A 15,183-nucleotide genomic window follows, 5' to 3' on the forward strand; every position below is an offset into this window, starting at 1 on the left:
ATCTCATAGTTGGCTGAGCCACTCGTCTCAGCCCCACCCTCACTTGTGACAATCACAAAGAGCCAGCAGAGTCTAGAGAATAATACAGTCCTTTAATACGATATCGAAGCAGTAGCAGAAACCTCTTTTACAGTCCAGTTAAATCATGCATTTTCATAATGCTAGTGAGCATACATTGGCCGGAAGCAAGTTAATATTTGTGCAATTTGCAGTAATTTCCATGTCCCGTTGATGTACACCTACTACTTACAAAGTAGCAGTGCATGTTGTATTACCTATTTGTAAGTGATGATGAGGGAAGACTCTGGAAAACCACTTATGCATTGGACTCCTGGCTAGTTGTTTCGGTCATAATCCGACAGTACAGAGTACAGAGCCCAAAGTGAAGGATCTTGTTTGTCATCGTTTACCAAATACATGGTATGTATCAATGCTTGAGAGCCATTACTGTAGGTTGAAGTAAAACAACCTTATTTCTGAAACACTCATGTGGCCGTAGACCGTTCTAATTAAAAAAATGAAATGTATCGGTGTGGATGTAGCATAAGCCAGTTCAGCAATTAGAAATGGTTTGTTTGCAGACCATATGTCACATGACAACAAAGCAGAGATCAACACAACAGAGAAACGACATAACACACATTTCACAGTACGAAGAAGACCACACTAACAAAGGAAGGAAGAATCAATGGCAACTTCCTAATGAGCAATAATGTTGCCGGTGACGGCCCCTCAGTAGTACTGTATTGGCTGCTGATTGAGCTGCTTGGCTGCTGTAATATGAGATTGCGTGATATACAGTAGATTCTCTGTGGCAACATGGCAAGGCAGTTGATTTGTGCCTTTCATCAACTAGTACACCCCATGTGTGTTTACTGTAGCTCCTCGACAATATTAATAAACCATGTTTGACATGGTGGACAGTGTGGTGAAGCAGTTGACCTTCTGTGCACTCTCTACTGTTGATGATCTGATTCTTAGTCAGAAGTCATCTGATACCACACTTTGAATGAGAGCATCAATGCAAGCTAGCTAATGGAGGACTGTGTCAGCAAATTGTGTGATCGTATTTCATTTGATAGCACTGCAAAGTCATTCAGAGTGGGGAAATCCATTGCTTTGCGGCACTAAGGCTATGTTCAGACAGTCGCAACTCAGATCAGATCTTTGACCTATCCAGACTAGAAGAATCAGATTTGAACCACATTACCAGCCTTGTTCAAAACCAATCAGACTCCAATCTGGATAGGAAATGAGATTTGGGTTGCCAGGCTGGACTAGGCATAAACGTCTTCTATACAGTTGTGCTGACACGAATACTTTTTTATGTGACACTTCTGTACTCTCCCATTACCAGAAGTGTAGAAGGTTTGTTTGTAGTACATTGCTAAGGACACCAGTGACCGAGCTTGCTAGAATTCTGATCTCTTGTCGTCGCCATGACTAACACAGCATTGAGCTAAAGCGGCCCAATATGTGAAAGGCACGCTGTGTCTCTTTGCAGCCTTTTGGCTTTTTTGAGAGTGCCCTTTCTTCTTCCCGCAGAGCGATGGGCTGATGTCAACAAAGCCCGATCTGTTCTACAGGACTGGCCACTTTATCAAGCCACTCCACAACGCAGGGTTTCCTCACAGCGCTCTTGGCTGTCGAAAGGAGTGTCAACATTTCCACTCCAGTCACCGATGGTAAATGACACTGCTGGCCAGCCCTTTGGCGTGGTATGTAACGGCATGCTGCAACAATGACACCAAATCAGTCAAAAGGGAAAAAAAAAAATATGGAAGGGAAACGCTTTAATGGCCATTTGTGCTTTGGCTTGTTGGCTCGGGTCTATTTGTGGAGCTGGCAATTTGTGCTGTGGTTTGGGATAATGGGCCCATTGCCCAATCAGCCAGCTGCTGGTTGGTATCTGACAGGAAGAAAAAAAGGAAGTCCAGACCAAAAAAGCCACGCCCTTGATTGAGAACGAGTTGAAAGTTTCAGTTTCAGAAAGTTTTTCAACCTGGCATCCCTATTTTGGGCATGTTGGATAAATAGGCAAAAAATTACTTAATAGCTGATCTACAAGCTTGCATATCGGCTATTTTCACTGTTCATCTCGTATGACAAAGTATAATATAATTTACAATTTTGTAGGTAAACATAAACAATGAACCTAGTAGCATCTGTCATGTCATATGGTCATATATAGGGCTTAAGTGGTGAAAAAAAAAAAGGCCAGGGGTCCAGGCATCAGGACACTGCTTGACAACAACGGTTATAAACGGTTCTATTTTTACAGCAAATTGTTTGGATCGCGGCTGCAGTCTGTTTTTGAACTCCTCCAGACCACAGGAAGGGCCTTCTCGGGGGGGAGAGAGGGAAGAAGACAGAAAGGGGAGTGGTAGATTGTGCCGTTAAGAGGCTCATCTTTATTCCTGTGATGGAAAACGTTATGCTGTAGGAGATATATGACTCAGCACGAGTCGGCAGCACTTTTGAAATACAGGCAGTCTGCCCATGATGAGTTGTCTGGACTCAGTATTTTAGCCCTGTACTGTGCCCGGTATTGGAGAGAGTGTAAGCCGACACCATGTCAGATTTCCTCTTGTTCTTTCTCTTTAGTCATGGTCCTGTCAGAAGCTGCCTTATAGGGTGCCAGACCCAGTGTTGTCTTAACAGCTCAGCTAAGAGATAAGCCATGCAAACCGCAACTCATTTCCTAGCCTTTCAGTAGGACTTGTGGTTCATCGTCGTGTTGAGTCAAATTCTAAGCATTTAGTTTTCTGTCTCTCACACGCACACGCACACAGTCAAATACTGTGTGTGTCAGTGTTCAAGTTAATGTTGCAAAATCTTTGCCCTACTTATCAGAATTTACAAGGCAGCGCAACCCTGTTGCTTTCTTTATGGGAGGGTAGTATTTTATGTAGTGCTGCTGGCAGGCCAGGAAGACTTTCCTGTTTTTTACACACACACACACACACACACACACACACACACACACACACACACACACACACACACACACACACACACTCATGTTTACTACTCTGGTCTGTGCCCTACATCTCTCTGCCTTCACCCCCAGGCCCCTCTGCCCTTTAGCTGAACGGGTCTGGAACAGTGTAGTGGGTTGTTTTTGGCTATTGTTCATAGCCACTCAGGGGTGGAATGTCAGGCTGAGGATGGCATCGTATCTAGGCTACCACTTCACTCTCTGAGCCGACCGGCCGCCGCTAAGCTCCAGTTTTAGCCTGGCACAACCTTTGGTTCTAATTTATAACTACTCTGGCACCCCCCGCCCCCAACACATACACACACACACAAATGCACTCTCCCTGGTCTCCAATGAAAAGCGAATGAGGAGATGTACTGTATGTCTGTCTGGTCCATTAGTGGCTCCTTCCACGTCAGCTGTCTGGAATGGCGCTGCTGTCTCTGCTGTAAAGCCCACCCACAAACAGCCCCCACTCAGCATCACTAATGGTATTGAAATCAAGGTGCAAAATCTTGTTCATTTAACTTGACGTCAGGAATAGCCATGCAATCATGCAACTACCAATTATTTTTCTAACGATTTTTCTATCGATAACCTTTTTTAGTTCATTGAATAATCTGGAAGCACATAATTTTACATATCAACACATTTTTGCCCACTTAAGCCCTATTTTATACTTTGTCTACAACTGTGTGGTGCTAATATCGCTGATCTACAACGCGCCACGGTGCGGCGTGTGTTGTAAGCTTGTAGATTATTTGATTAAGCTTCTTTTTTAATTGATTTATATCAATTACTTCAATTAACTGTTGCACCCCTACGAAATCATGGTGACGCTCTTTACGGTGTGAAAATGGTTCTCTGTCTGAGGATCTTTCCAGTGTAGCCTGCTTTTTTTGGAAATTTTCAAGGTCTTTATGATGTCATGATCTGTCATGTATTCTGGACTTTCCATTGTACAGAGGCTGCTCTCTGAGTGGGCGGACGGTCGGTCAGGTTGCGTAACGGTGCCTGTAAAAGTCGACATGTCAGTGCTTGCTTGCTCCTCCTGCATACTGCGTTTCTTTATAAACTGGTGGGGGGTTCGATCATGTCTTTTTCATTAGAGCCAGAAAGTGCTATGTCCGGCACTTATGCAGACAATGCGTCCTGATTTTTAACAACCGTAAACCTGAAAATGTTCAAAAATAGCTAACCTACAAGCTCGCAAAAGGACAGTTGTGAGATTGTAAATCAGCTATTTTTGAACTTTTTTGAATGTGGATTAAGTGGTTGAATAAAAAAGTTTAAGTTGTGTGCTTGTAAGTTAAATTTCCTCAAATAGAAACTTTATCAAACTCTTGAAAATTGGGGTGTGGCATCGGGCCCAAACATCCGGCATTGGGTGTCAGAACATGTGCTCACATGAGGTGCCATCCAACCATACTAACTGCTGTGGCCCTGTGTGGTGGGGTTGAGAATCCCCCACCCGTGACAGTTGTATGTGGGGGTCCCCCCCCCCCCCCCCCCCCCCCCCCCCCACTGTGCTGAGGTCACGGTGGGGGAGGTGAGTCATCTTGGCGTTGGGAGGGAGAGGAGGTGGCTTTCAGCTGCTTTACACATTATAGCCTCGCTCAGGCCTGGCTCCACTCCAGAAACGTACTTGTTGAGACAAGTTATGAGTAATAACTTATGACTCATCACCCTGCTAACTAAGAAACGATGATTAAAAATGAAACTCTAAAATTCAAATTCCCTGGCTTTTCCCTTGAGAACTTTAGATTCTCTCTTGATCATGAATTGGAAATGCATTATGCAGAAAAGTTGTCTGTCCTTCAGAGACAGTGAGGGGGGATTTCAGACTTCTTCATGTCACAGCATGTCTTTCAGCCCAAGGGACCCTAACATTATGTTAAGTTTTGGGCAATAATGTCATCATAATTGTAGTCTACATAAGAAGTAGATTCATAGTGAGGATATTGGAACATATTGTTAGAATAGTAACTCACATTTTCTTTTTTTTAAAAGATTTTTTGGGGGCTTTTTATGCCTTTATTCGATAGGACAGTAGGCTGACAGGAAACGGGGAGAGAGAGATGGGGAGTGACATGCAGCAAAGGCCGTCGGGATCGGGACTCGAACCCACGGCACGGTGTCGGGTTACACTGAGCCTAGGTGCCTGGACTGCTACGCCAGCGGTCCAGGCCAACTCATACATTTTTTAATTGTAATTTCAAGTGGCAGTTCAATTAAACTATTCCTCGTTTGGCTGGGGGTCCCAGGAAGGAACCCCCTCAAGGACCCCTGGGTGTCCCTAGACACTTTTGAAATCAACTGCTTTAGGTCGTACAGTATTTCTTGTTCATACAGGATTCTTGTTGATCAGTAAATCATCTTTGTATTTGTCTTCCAGGTGGGGAAAGACACTGTTCAGACCACAGAGGACCAGATCATGAAAAGGGACATGCCACCAGCTTTTATCAAGTAAGCAACATAATAATGACGTCTCTGTGCTATAAACTTTCTCAATTCTATTGATGTCACACTTCTCAGTCACAATGCCTTGAATGAAATAACCCCTCCTGAATGTTCAACCCACCAGCCTCTCTGGCTCTTTCTCTTTCTCTCTCTCTCTCTCTTTATCTTTTGCAGTAATGGCCGTTTGTACCCAGGCAAAGGTCAGACATGGCATGTTAAGTGCCTCAGTCTTGCCCTGGTGTAATATAAATACTAGCAGGAGGACTCTTTGCCCAGAGAGGAGCCCTTTTGCCCTAGGGCAAAGAGACCTCAAACATGGACCCCATGCCCATAAGATCCTACACTGACAGCTGCTTTTAGTCCACAACTATAGTGATTGAATAAATGAACAAAATCAAGTTAATGAGTACATAAATGAAAATGTAATAGATTATACAGTGTATATGCTGCATAATGCAGTATATATAGTGTGTGTGTTATATGTGTGTGTATATATATATGTATATATATACACACACACACACACACACACACACACACACACACACACACACACACACACACACTAGGGCATTCACGAATAGTGAATTTTAGCATTCGAATTATTCGACCTATAAGTATTCGAATATTCGATTAATCGATTTGATTATAAAAAAATAAAAATAAAAATAAATTTAATGGCATTGATGACTCTACTCAAGGAATGCGAGTTGACGTCACACCAGAGCTCACAGCTGCGTGTCTGCTGTAGAAAAAAAAAAAAAAAAAAAAAGATTAATAGAATAATCGAATAGTGGTTTGATAGTCGAATAGTCGGTTTGATAGTCGAATATTCGATTATTCTGTTAATGCCCTAACACACACACACACACACATATAATTTCTTTAAAATGTTTTTCCATATAAGTAAGTTTTTATTTGCATAATGCTTTAAAGCTCCAATCCGTAAGTCTTATGTGTCCGACAGGGAGGTAATTGCAACGATGTCCGAACTACAATAAAGATTGCGGTGCATCTAGTGTCCAATCTGTTGCGCCGTATGCTTCAAATAGCTTTATTGACATTGTCAACCATTAGGTGTCAAACCCGACACCAGGGTCTACATTTCTCAATGAATATTTGCGGTTTTACTATTTATATTGTATTAAAATACTCCACATAACTCCCTGATTGTAGTTCAATCCATCACTTCTAAATCCTGTTCGACAAATGATTAGCTTGAGCCCAGCTGTTCATAACACTTCCCCTTATTAACCCATTTAGACCGGGAAAGAATGTGTCATTTTTAGATTTCTTTGGCTATTCAAAAATAGCAGATCAACAAGCTCATAGGAGCATCATCATACGAGCTTGTTGATCTGCTATTTTTGAAAAATCGTGAAAATGTTAGCAAATCCTTTTTTTTAAGCAAACATTTGTAACTCAAATCTTTGCTTCTGGGGATTCTACAAATGTCTTCTAATTCCTAACAGTTTTCTGAAAATCGTATGTTGCTATTACCAGTGGTGCTCCAACTTTTCTATGTCAAGGACCACCCAAAATGAAATATATTTGGCCGCGGACCCCCATCTCAAAATATGTTGTTCCAGTAACCCCCAGAAGTACAGATCGGAAACTAATTTGCTTTAAAACATACACTATATAATCAAGATTTGCAAAAAAATCCACCTTTTTTCAAAAAATTGCAGATCTACAAGCTCATAGCGTGGCTCTCTGTGCCGCGCTATGAGCTTGTATATCTGCTATTTTGGAATAGCCAAAGAAATCTAAAAATGACACGCAGATGCGTTCCCGGTCTTAATTGGTTAAACGTGCGACTACAGTAGTGGGAGTGTGCGGGTTGGGGACAGGACCCGGGACTTGGGAGCACCCCAAGGTCAGGGGATGAAATGGATTGGCAAGCGTAGGTCATCAGGCTCAACACATTTGGCGCCCCGGAGTCACATCGTCACCCTGTCGTCATCCATCAGCACATGCAGCAGAATGTGTCACCTTCACTAAATATAGCGTCTGAGGAAGGGGTCCGGTTAATGCATGGCTGTCTTGTCTCCGGCTAGCTCACGCTAAAGGGCACTGTTGGCTGCACACACACACATACACACACACACAGTCACGCACACACACACACACACACACACTCCTTGATGTTATGCACATATATTAGCCTGTATCCTTGGAAGAATGGAAACTTAGCTCCTCTTGTCTGGCCTTTTTTAGAATGTGGAAAATACTGATAATGCTCCCCTATTAACTGGAGGAACGTTTGGCCCGCAGGCAATTGTAGGAAGTCGGGATTCTGTGGGAATTGGAACATGTGTAAGTTCTTGGCTCTCTGCCTGATTCTTTTGTGTGCAATCCCTGGAGCCTTCACATGCAGGTGGCATGTGCAGGGCTGAATCCAACCACTGAGCTTGCATTTTGTGCTCTGCAGATGCTCTTCCCTGCATTGTGCTCCTGAGAACACTCACCAAACATCATCATTTTAGAGTATGTTACTCCAGGAAAGTAACTGAAGAAGAAATGTACCCCTTTGTGGGAGTTGGTATCCATCTGCGCCTTGCATAAAAACATTTGCTATAGTGCAATGTAGTAGAGCGAGAGCCCGACCGATACTGTTATTTTGGGTCCAGTCGACATTTGGGAGCAATACACTAACGATAATGATGCATCTGGAGATGTATTGCAGACATTTTGTTTTTGCACAGCATCCCTGTAAGTGTAAACCATAGTCTCATCCTCAGGCCAGAGACTTCAGTATGAAGACGAGTGTTACAGACCCTGGTAAATGTTGTGTTAACAGTGGAGTCATGCTGAGAGCGCTCTGCTGGGCAAACTATGTAATGAAGCTTTTCAAAAAAGCTCCTATAATCTGCCACTCTCAGACTTTGCTTATCGGCCAAAATATATACAGGCATATAAATTGTACCTGATTAACTCATTCACTGCCAGAATTATTGCTGGCCGCATTTGCCGACTGCCAGAGATTTTTCATTGAAAAAAATAAGTACTCCGGAGCCGAGATACAGAATTTTTAAGTTTTAAGTTAACAAGGAAGTGTATGGGAGTCTAGATCTTCGAAAAATCATACTGTATGTCCTTGGTCTTTGGGTCAAATTTGAAAAAATAAATAAATAATAAAATACAAGAAAATTAAAATTAAATAAATTTACTTTTTTACGTCAGTGGCAGTATTGGTTAATTACGGCAATTACGTCAGAGGCAGTGAATGAGTTAAGGCCACTATTGGCTGATAATATCGGTCTTGCGATTATAGCGGTCGGGCTCTAGATCATGAAGAAGGAGCCATGAAATAAAAATGGTGTTCAGGAAAGCTCTGTCATTGCACTGTGTAAAATTCTGAGTGTTTAATTTTGGGTTCTTTTGTACACTCTGAGTTAAATTAACACTCCGGATTTCACTGTGTGTGTTATGGCTAGCTACTAGGCTACATGCAATTCTAGCTTTAAACAATCAGCTGGTTCCATGATGCGTAATGCCCATTTGGCTTTTTGGTGATCTATTTGTCACCAAGCATGACATTTTGGGCTCTATCCATTTCTTTTTTTAAATTCTTTTGTTCTCGTTTTTTCATCACCATCCTTAAAACCATTTTTTTCTCCTTCTCCCCGTAGGGTTGAAAATGCCTGCACCAAACTGGTCCAGGCTGCATCCATGCTGAAAGCTGATCCCTACTCGGTACCCGCTCGCGATTACCTCATCGACGGCTCCCGGGGCATCCTCTCTGGAACCTCTGACCTGCTCCTGACCTTTGACGAGGCTGAGGTACGGTTGCTGTAATAGTAAGCCTAAAGCGGGCTGTGTACTACTCGCTGAGACTAGATTTTTGGGTACGAAACCGATTATGGAGAGTAACCTAGACCAGTGGTTCTCAACCCTTTCAGGACGCGACCCCCCCCCCCCCCCAAAGAAACATATTTGAACTGGAGTCCCCTCCACCCTGACAAGCGCTCGGAATTGTAGGAGTTGAGGCATTACATTTTGTTTGACTCTGTTCCACAGATAAATATTGTGAAAACGGCTATCTACAAGCTCGACCCACAGGTTGAGAACCACTGACCTAGTCCTAGACCACCGATTACCGTTTTTTTTAAATTATGCAATGAACAAGCAATTCAATCACTTAGGCGCCCTCTTAAAATGTAAACCAAATAGCTGCTCCATAACCTCACAACGGATCGCAATGCGTTGTGGATGTGCATTTTTTTTAAAAATCGGGACACATTGGCTGCATAAATGCCCATACCGTTGTCAAAAAAGAAAAAGAAAAACCAAACCGATATATCTGTCTGGCTCTAGCGGAAGTTTTCATAGTTCAGAACCCATGGCGAACATTTCTAAAACACTGTTGTCAGTATACTCAATAAACATACTTTTTAAAGTTCTGCATGACTAATCATGTGAGGATATCCTTGTAGGCTTTCGCTAGTTCAACATCTCTTCCCTCAAAAGATCTCTGGAGTCACAGCCATACTGTTGGATTAGAATTCTAATAGAACTATATGGTCACAACGACTCACTGTGGTCTGCATGCAGGCAATGTATTGAATAACTCAAATGAATGAAACCCCAGCTGCATTCGTGACAAAATATATATAATTTTGAACAGATTTTTGTTCTACTTCATAGCGAGTGTACTGCCCACTTAAGGAAACGGAGATGTTTCTGGGTAGTGAAGTGAAGCCCCATTGGCATGTCTTGCCTTATATAGGCATGGCTGATATTGCCATGGGGGAATTCCCATGTTAACAAGTTTCACTGTCCAGGTAAAGGCTGAGTCAGTGCTGCAGAAATCTCCTTTGTTTGAAGGGCGTGGGGATATAGATTAACCGTGTGGTGGGTTACACATTAATGCTTTTGTGAACTGAGAATCATTCTCATTATCTCTTTCACACAGTCACACACTTGCACACACGCATAACTCCTTCTGAGTGTTAAATCGGGTGGGGGTGGTGGGGGGCTAAAATAGCGGTGGATCGGCTCTCAGCGAGCGGGACAGCAGGCCTCCCACTGCTGTCTGCAGCAGTCAGCAGGAGTGATCAGTTGGCTTGCTGTTTGTGAATACAGGTCAGGGACAGCTCAGTATAGCCAAGTGGTGATGGGCCAGAATCTGTTGAACCAGCACTGGCAGAATACACACGTGACTGGAAAACGGGAGCGCAACAAAAGAGACAGGCATGCCAATAGCCCGCCCGTATAACGAGAGGCTAATTAGACTGTGAGTGAGGGGTTTACATAAACGCGTCACCGTGTGAATAAAAGGGTTTTTGTTCCTTTTATTCAGCCTGCATTGATGGTGTGTGTGTGTTCATGTTCTCATTGTTGCAGGTGCGCAAAATCATACGTGTGTGCAAAGGCATCCTGGAGTACCTGACAGTGGCAGAGGTGGTGGAGTCTATGGAGGACTTGATCACATACACAAAGAACCTTGGACCGGGTACGTCCTCTACTTAACACAATCTGGTCTGGGCAGCTTCTTTACAAGCCTGTCAGAATTTGATTCATTTTACGCTCGGGTGGCGCAGTGGTAAAGTCACAGCCCTCCACCACGGAGGTTGTAGGTTCGAATCCACCGTGGTGAATCCGGCTTTGTCGAGCGTCTACGCAAACACAATTGGCCCGTGTTCGGGGGAGGGAAGCCGGGCGGGGAGGATGATATCGGTCATTGCACGTACTCCTACGGGCTGGGGTGGCACCTGTCAGCGGGGAGTGACATTGTGACGATAATACATATTTATGTTTTTAATTTATCAAAACCGTAAAGTGTAAAATAAGACTGAAGTTAAGCCAGGAAAATATAACACTATAATATCATGATAATACAATATGCCAAATCCCAGATAGTATCTTGGCTGATATCACAATATTGATATAATATCGCTATGCTGCCCAGGACTAGACTATGTGAGTGTTCCTTTATGTTTGTTGCCTGTGTCCAGGGATGACGAAGATGGCGAAGATGATAGATGAGAGACAGCAGGAGCTGACTCACCAGGAGCACCGTGTGATGCTGGTGAACTCCATGAACACAGTTAAAGAGCTGCTTCCCGTCCTCATATCAGGTAACCACGCTCGACTTTAATCTCTTTTTAACTCATAAAGTAGGTTCACAGGCACAGCAACTTTAACCTGTGTGTGTCAGTATTATGCTCTATCTCTTGTGGTCATCCACGATTTATAGAACCGAAAGTGCATTTGTAGCTCTCGATTATGTTCACACATACTGTAGTCTAGATGGAAAGTGAGGTCCACGCGCATAGGGTGGATTTTTTTTGCCACCTGGTTTTTCTTATTCCTTGAAGTGTGTATTTTAAGATTCTGCCAGGTAACAGCCTGAAATAATGTTCCATGGGGTTCATTTTAATCCTTTATTACAGGGCAAGTGCTACGCTTGTTCAACAACTCTTATGAATGTGTAGTGTGGGGAAGTAAGTAAGTACCGTATGTAAATTTTATTTGTATGGCACTTCTCACAGAGAGAACTCACAAAGTGCTTTACATACAACAGAAATAAAGACACTGCGAGAGGCATTCAAATGATTAAAAACAACAACCAAAAAATCTAAGACATTCCACAAATGCTTGTTAAGCAGTAGTGTTTTTAAGTGGTTCTTAAAAATGTCCACCAGAGGCTGCAGCTCTCAAGACCGGTGGAAGGGCATTCCATACCTTTTTTGTTTTTGGGAGCAGTTAGGGGTGAAGTATCTTGCTCAGGGACACTTTGAACCTTAGGCTTCCCAGGCGGGCTCACTAACCATTCAACTATTGCTGCCCAACCTGGTACGAGGAATGACCAATAGACCCTGCAGCTAACCTTAGGGTCCTGCTGGGCACATAATATTGTTGTAGCAGGTCAGTGAAGGGTCCTGGACATCACTATATGCTTCAAAGTGAGGCTCTACTTGCAGCACTGGTGGACCAAAGTACTCTACCCCAGTACTTGAGTCAAAGTATAGATACTCCTGGTGAACATTACTCAACTACAAATGAAAGCTTCCCAGTCAAATGTGTTTCCAGTTAAAGTATTGGAGTAGGTGCTTTTACAAATGCTTAAGTATTAAAAAGTACATTTTCTATTTAATATTAAAGCATGCTGTATTAAAATGTAGACACTTTCCAAAACCTTTTCAGAAATTTAAATAAAAGAATAGTAAAGATAGCAACCTGTGATGCGTTGTGGGCTTGTAGATCTTCTATTTATTTAAAAAAAATGGGGCTTAAGTGTCGAAATGTCCCTGAGCAAGACACTTAACCCCTAACTGCTCCCCCCTCCGAGTATGAAATGCCCTTCCACAGGTCTTGAGAGCTGAGGCCTCAGTGGACATTGTTAAGAACCACTTAAAAACACTAATGTTTAAACAAGCATTTGTAGAATGTCTTAGATTGTTTTTTGTCATTTGAATGCTTCGTGCTGTGTCTTTATTTCTGTTGTATGTAAAGCACTTTGTGAGTTCTCTCTGTGAGAAGTGCCATACAAATAAAATAATAAAATGTACATACTTACTTCACCACACTACACGTTCATAAGAGTTGTTGAACATACAGAAGAGAGAACGCTGGAGCAACACGGACAGTTTAGGCCTTTTATTTATTTTCAGTGCAAGTAAAACAGACTGACGTTTCGGTCTTTCGACCTTCCTCAGAGTCATAAATGGCAGCATCAAGGTAGACAATGGACCCTTCGCTAAGCCCCACCCACTCCACTCTGTGACTGGTGGTGCGAAGTTAGTCACACCCAGGCCTGGCAGCACCTGGCAAACTTTGCTTCTCACCCATTGACTTTCATGTTAAATGATGTCTTTTCACCTTAAAAATAATCGATCATTTCAGGAGCAAGAGCTTCAAAATCTCTTCTAAATCTAGTCAACAAGGCCTGCAGTAGGCTATGCACTGGACAAATGTGCATGACATTATTTCAATAAACTAAAAACATAGGAAATGTTAGAGGGAGTAATAGCCATGGATACACGACGGTCGACTGTCACGACCGTCATGGATGAACTTCAACCTGGTGTTTGCACTTTCTCCATTTATGGCCCGTACATCTACATAAACGTTCATATTTCAAATATAAAGTGCTTATCCCATGGCCACGGATGTTACATTTATGTACGGGCTCTCAGAAGTACCCGTATCATCCGTATTGTTCAATAAAAAGCATTTTAATCTGATCGGTGGCCATTTTCTCCATGCGCTTTCAACCAAGCGACCCTATCGGTTTGTAGGTGTATTGCACTCTGATACATTATGAGAAAATGGCCACTGATCGGATTAAAATGCTTTTTATTGAACAATACAGAATATACGGGTACTTTTGAGAGTCCCGTACATAATTTCAACATCCGTGGCCATGGGGTAAGCACTTTATATTTGAAATCTGAACGTTTATATAGATGTACGGACCGTAAATGGAGAAAGTGCAAACACCAGGTTAAAGTTGATCCATGACTGTAACAGGAGTTTTCATGTACCGCAGGGTAAGACTGCCAGGAGCAGTTAATAAATAGACGAACAAATGAATTAATATACTTTAACATGCGGAATCCGAAACAGGCAGCGCTGTGATTCTGAATTTTGTTACGATTACAGTGATTAGTAGCCTATTATTGACACCACCTGGGCGAGTGAGTCGTATCGTGTAACTTTCCTGAAGAAGCTGTGTATGTGTTAAACAACACAGCCATTCAGCCTTGTAGTTTAAGTGCAGATTTCAGCTTGGGAAAAGCAGCCTCAAACGGGTTTGGGTACGTGGTTCATAGTCACCATTGCGTTATCGTGGTATTCCTATTATTGCTATTATGTTGCAAATGATTGTGTGTGTGCGGGCGAAATAACATTGACAGCTATGGCAGGTGACGAAAGTTTGCCAGAGTCAGACCTATGCCAGGCTAACAACGGTTGCTAAGCTGGCATTGGACAATCGCTTTTGGGGTGGGGTTTAGCGAAGGGTCCATTATATACAGAGGTGAGCATGGGCTGTGCTCTCAATAAACCAATGGTGGATGGCCCTCTGTTTAGTGGTAATTACCTAGTACTGCATGTCACAATCTCAAGGTTGCGCCTATCAGTGGTGATTAGGCTTAGTTCTGGGCATGTGGACCATTTAGCATATTACAAAATATAAAAAATAGTCTACACATATAATGCCTTGGTAAGGTTAGGTTAAAACAGTGTACAAGTAGAAAGAGGGGCCAAACAATGTTGGGCCAATGCAAAAACATTTTGAATACATTTTGACTAAATCATATTTTTAAGACACAAAAAAGAAAAAGGGGAACACTCTCAAGAGTACATGGCACACAAAAGCAATGTCAGGAAACCTCAGGGACCGTCTATAGAAAGCATGAAAGGCTCAGTTCTTCATTTAGACCATTGGTGCTGCCATTTATGACTCTGAGGTCGAAAGACCGAAACGTCAGTCTGTTTTACTTGCACCGAAAATAAATAAAAGGCCTAAACTGTCCGTGTTGCTCCAGCGTTCTCTCTTCTGCATATATTGTCCCTATCCCTGTGACGCACCGGACTGGCCGTTTAAGGCTGAGGCGCAACGGTAGAATCCCTTTGTTAAGTTGTTGAACATGTTTCACCAGGCAGGTCATGTCATTTGTTAATGAGGTAATCAAACGTGGCGCTGCACTGGCTATGACGATGTTAAAGACTATGGATGATGATGATGGTGCTGTTCCCCAAATGGAAGGAAAGTTTTAAGCCTGCTCTTAGGCTGTCTG

The 15,183-nt window shown here is 42.8% G+C and overlaps 1 protein-coding gene across 1 annotated transcript in view; it reads left to right on the forward strand.

Annotated features, from left to right (window-relative positions):
- LOC308105474 (vinculin) overlaps positions 1-15,183 on the forward strand; it is a 41,837-nt gene that overhangs the window by 9,826 nt on the left and 16,828 nt on the right. The window contains exons 2-5 of the mRNA XM_080456205.1: positions 5,373-5,443; positions 9,070-9,220; positions 10,784-10,892; positions 11,395-11,517. Coding sequence (XP_080312331.1) covers positions 5,373-5,443; positions 9,070-9,220; positions 10,784-10,892; positions 11,395-11,517 — 454 coding nt within the window. The remainder of the gene's footprint in view (positions 1-5,372; positions 5,444-9,069; positions 9,221-10,783; positions 10,893-11,394; positions 11,518-15,183) is intronic.

The sequence above is a fragment of the Gymnoscopelus braueri genome, assembly GCF_963280865.1.
Source record: "Gymnoscopelus braueri genome assembly, chromosome: 17".
Taxonomy (NCBI): Eukaryota; Metazoa; Chordata; class Actinopteri; order Myctophiformes; family Myctophidae; genus Gymnoscopelus; species Gymnoscopelus braueri.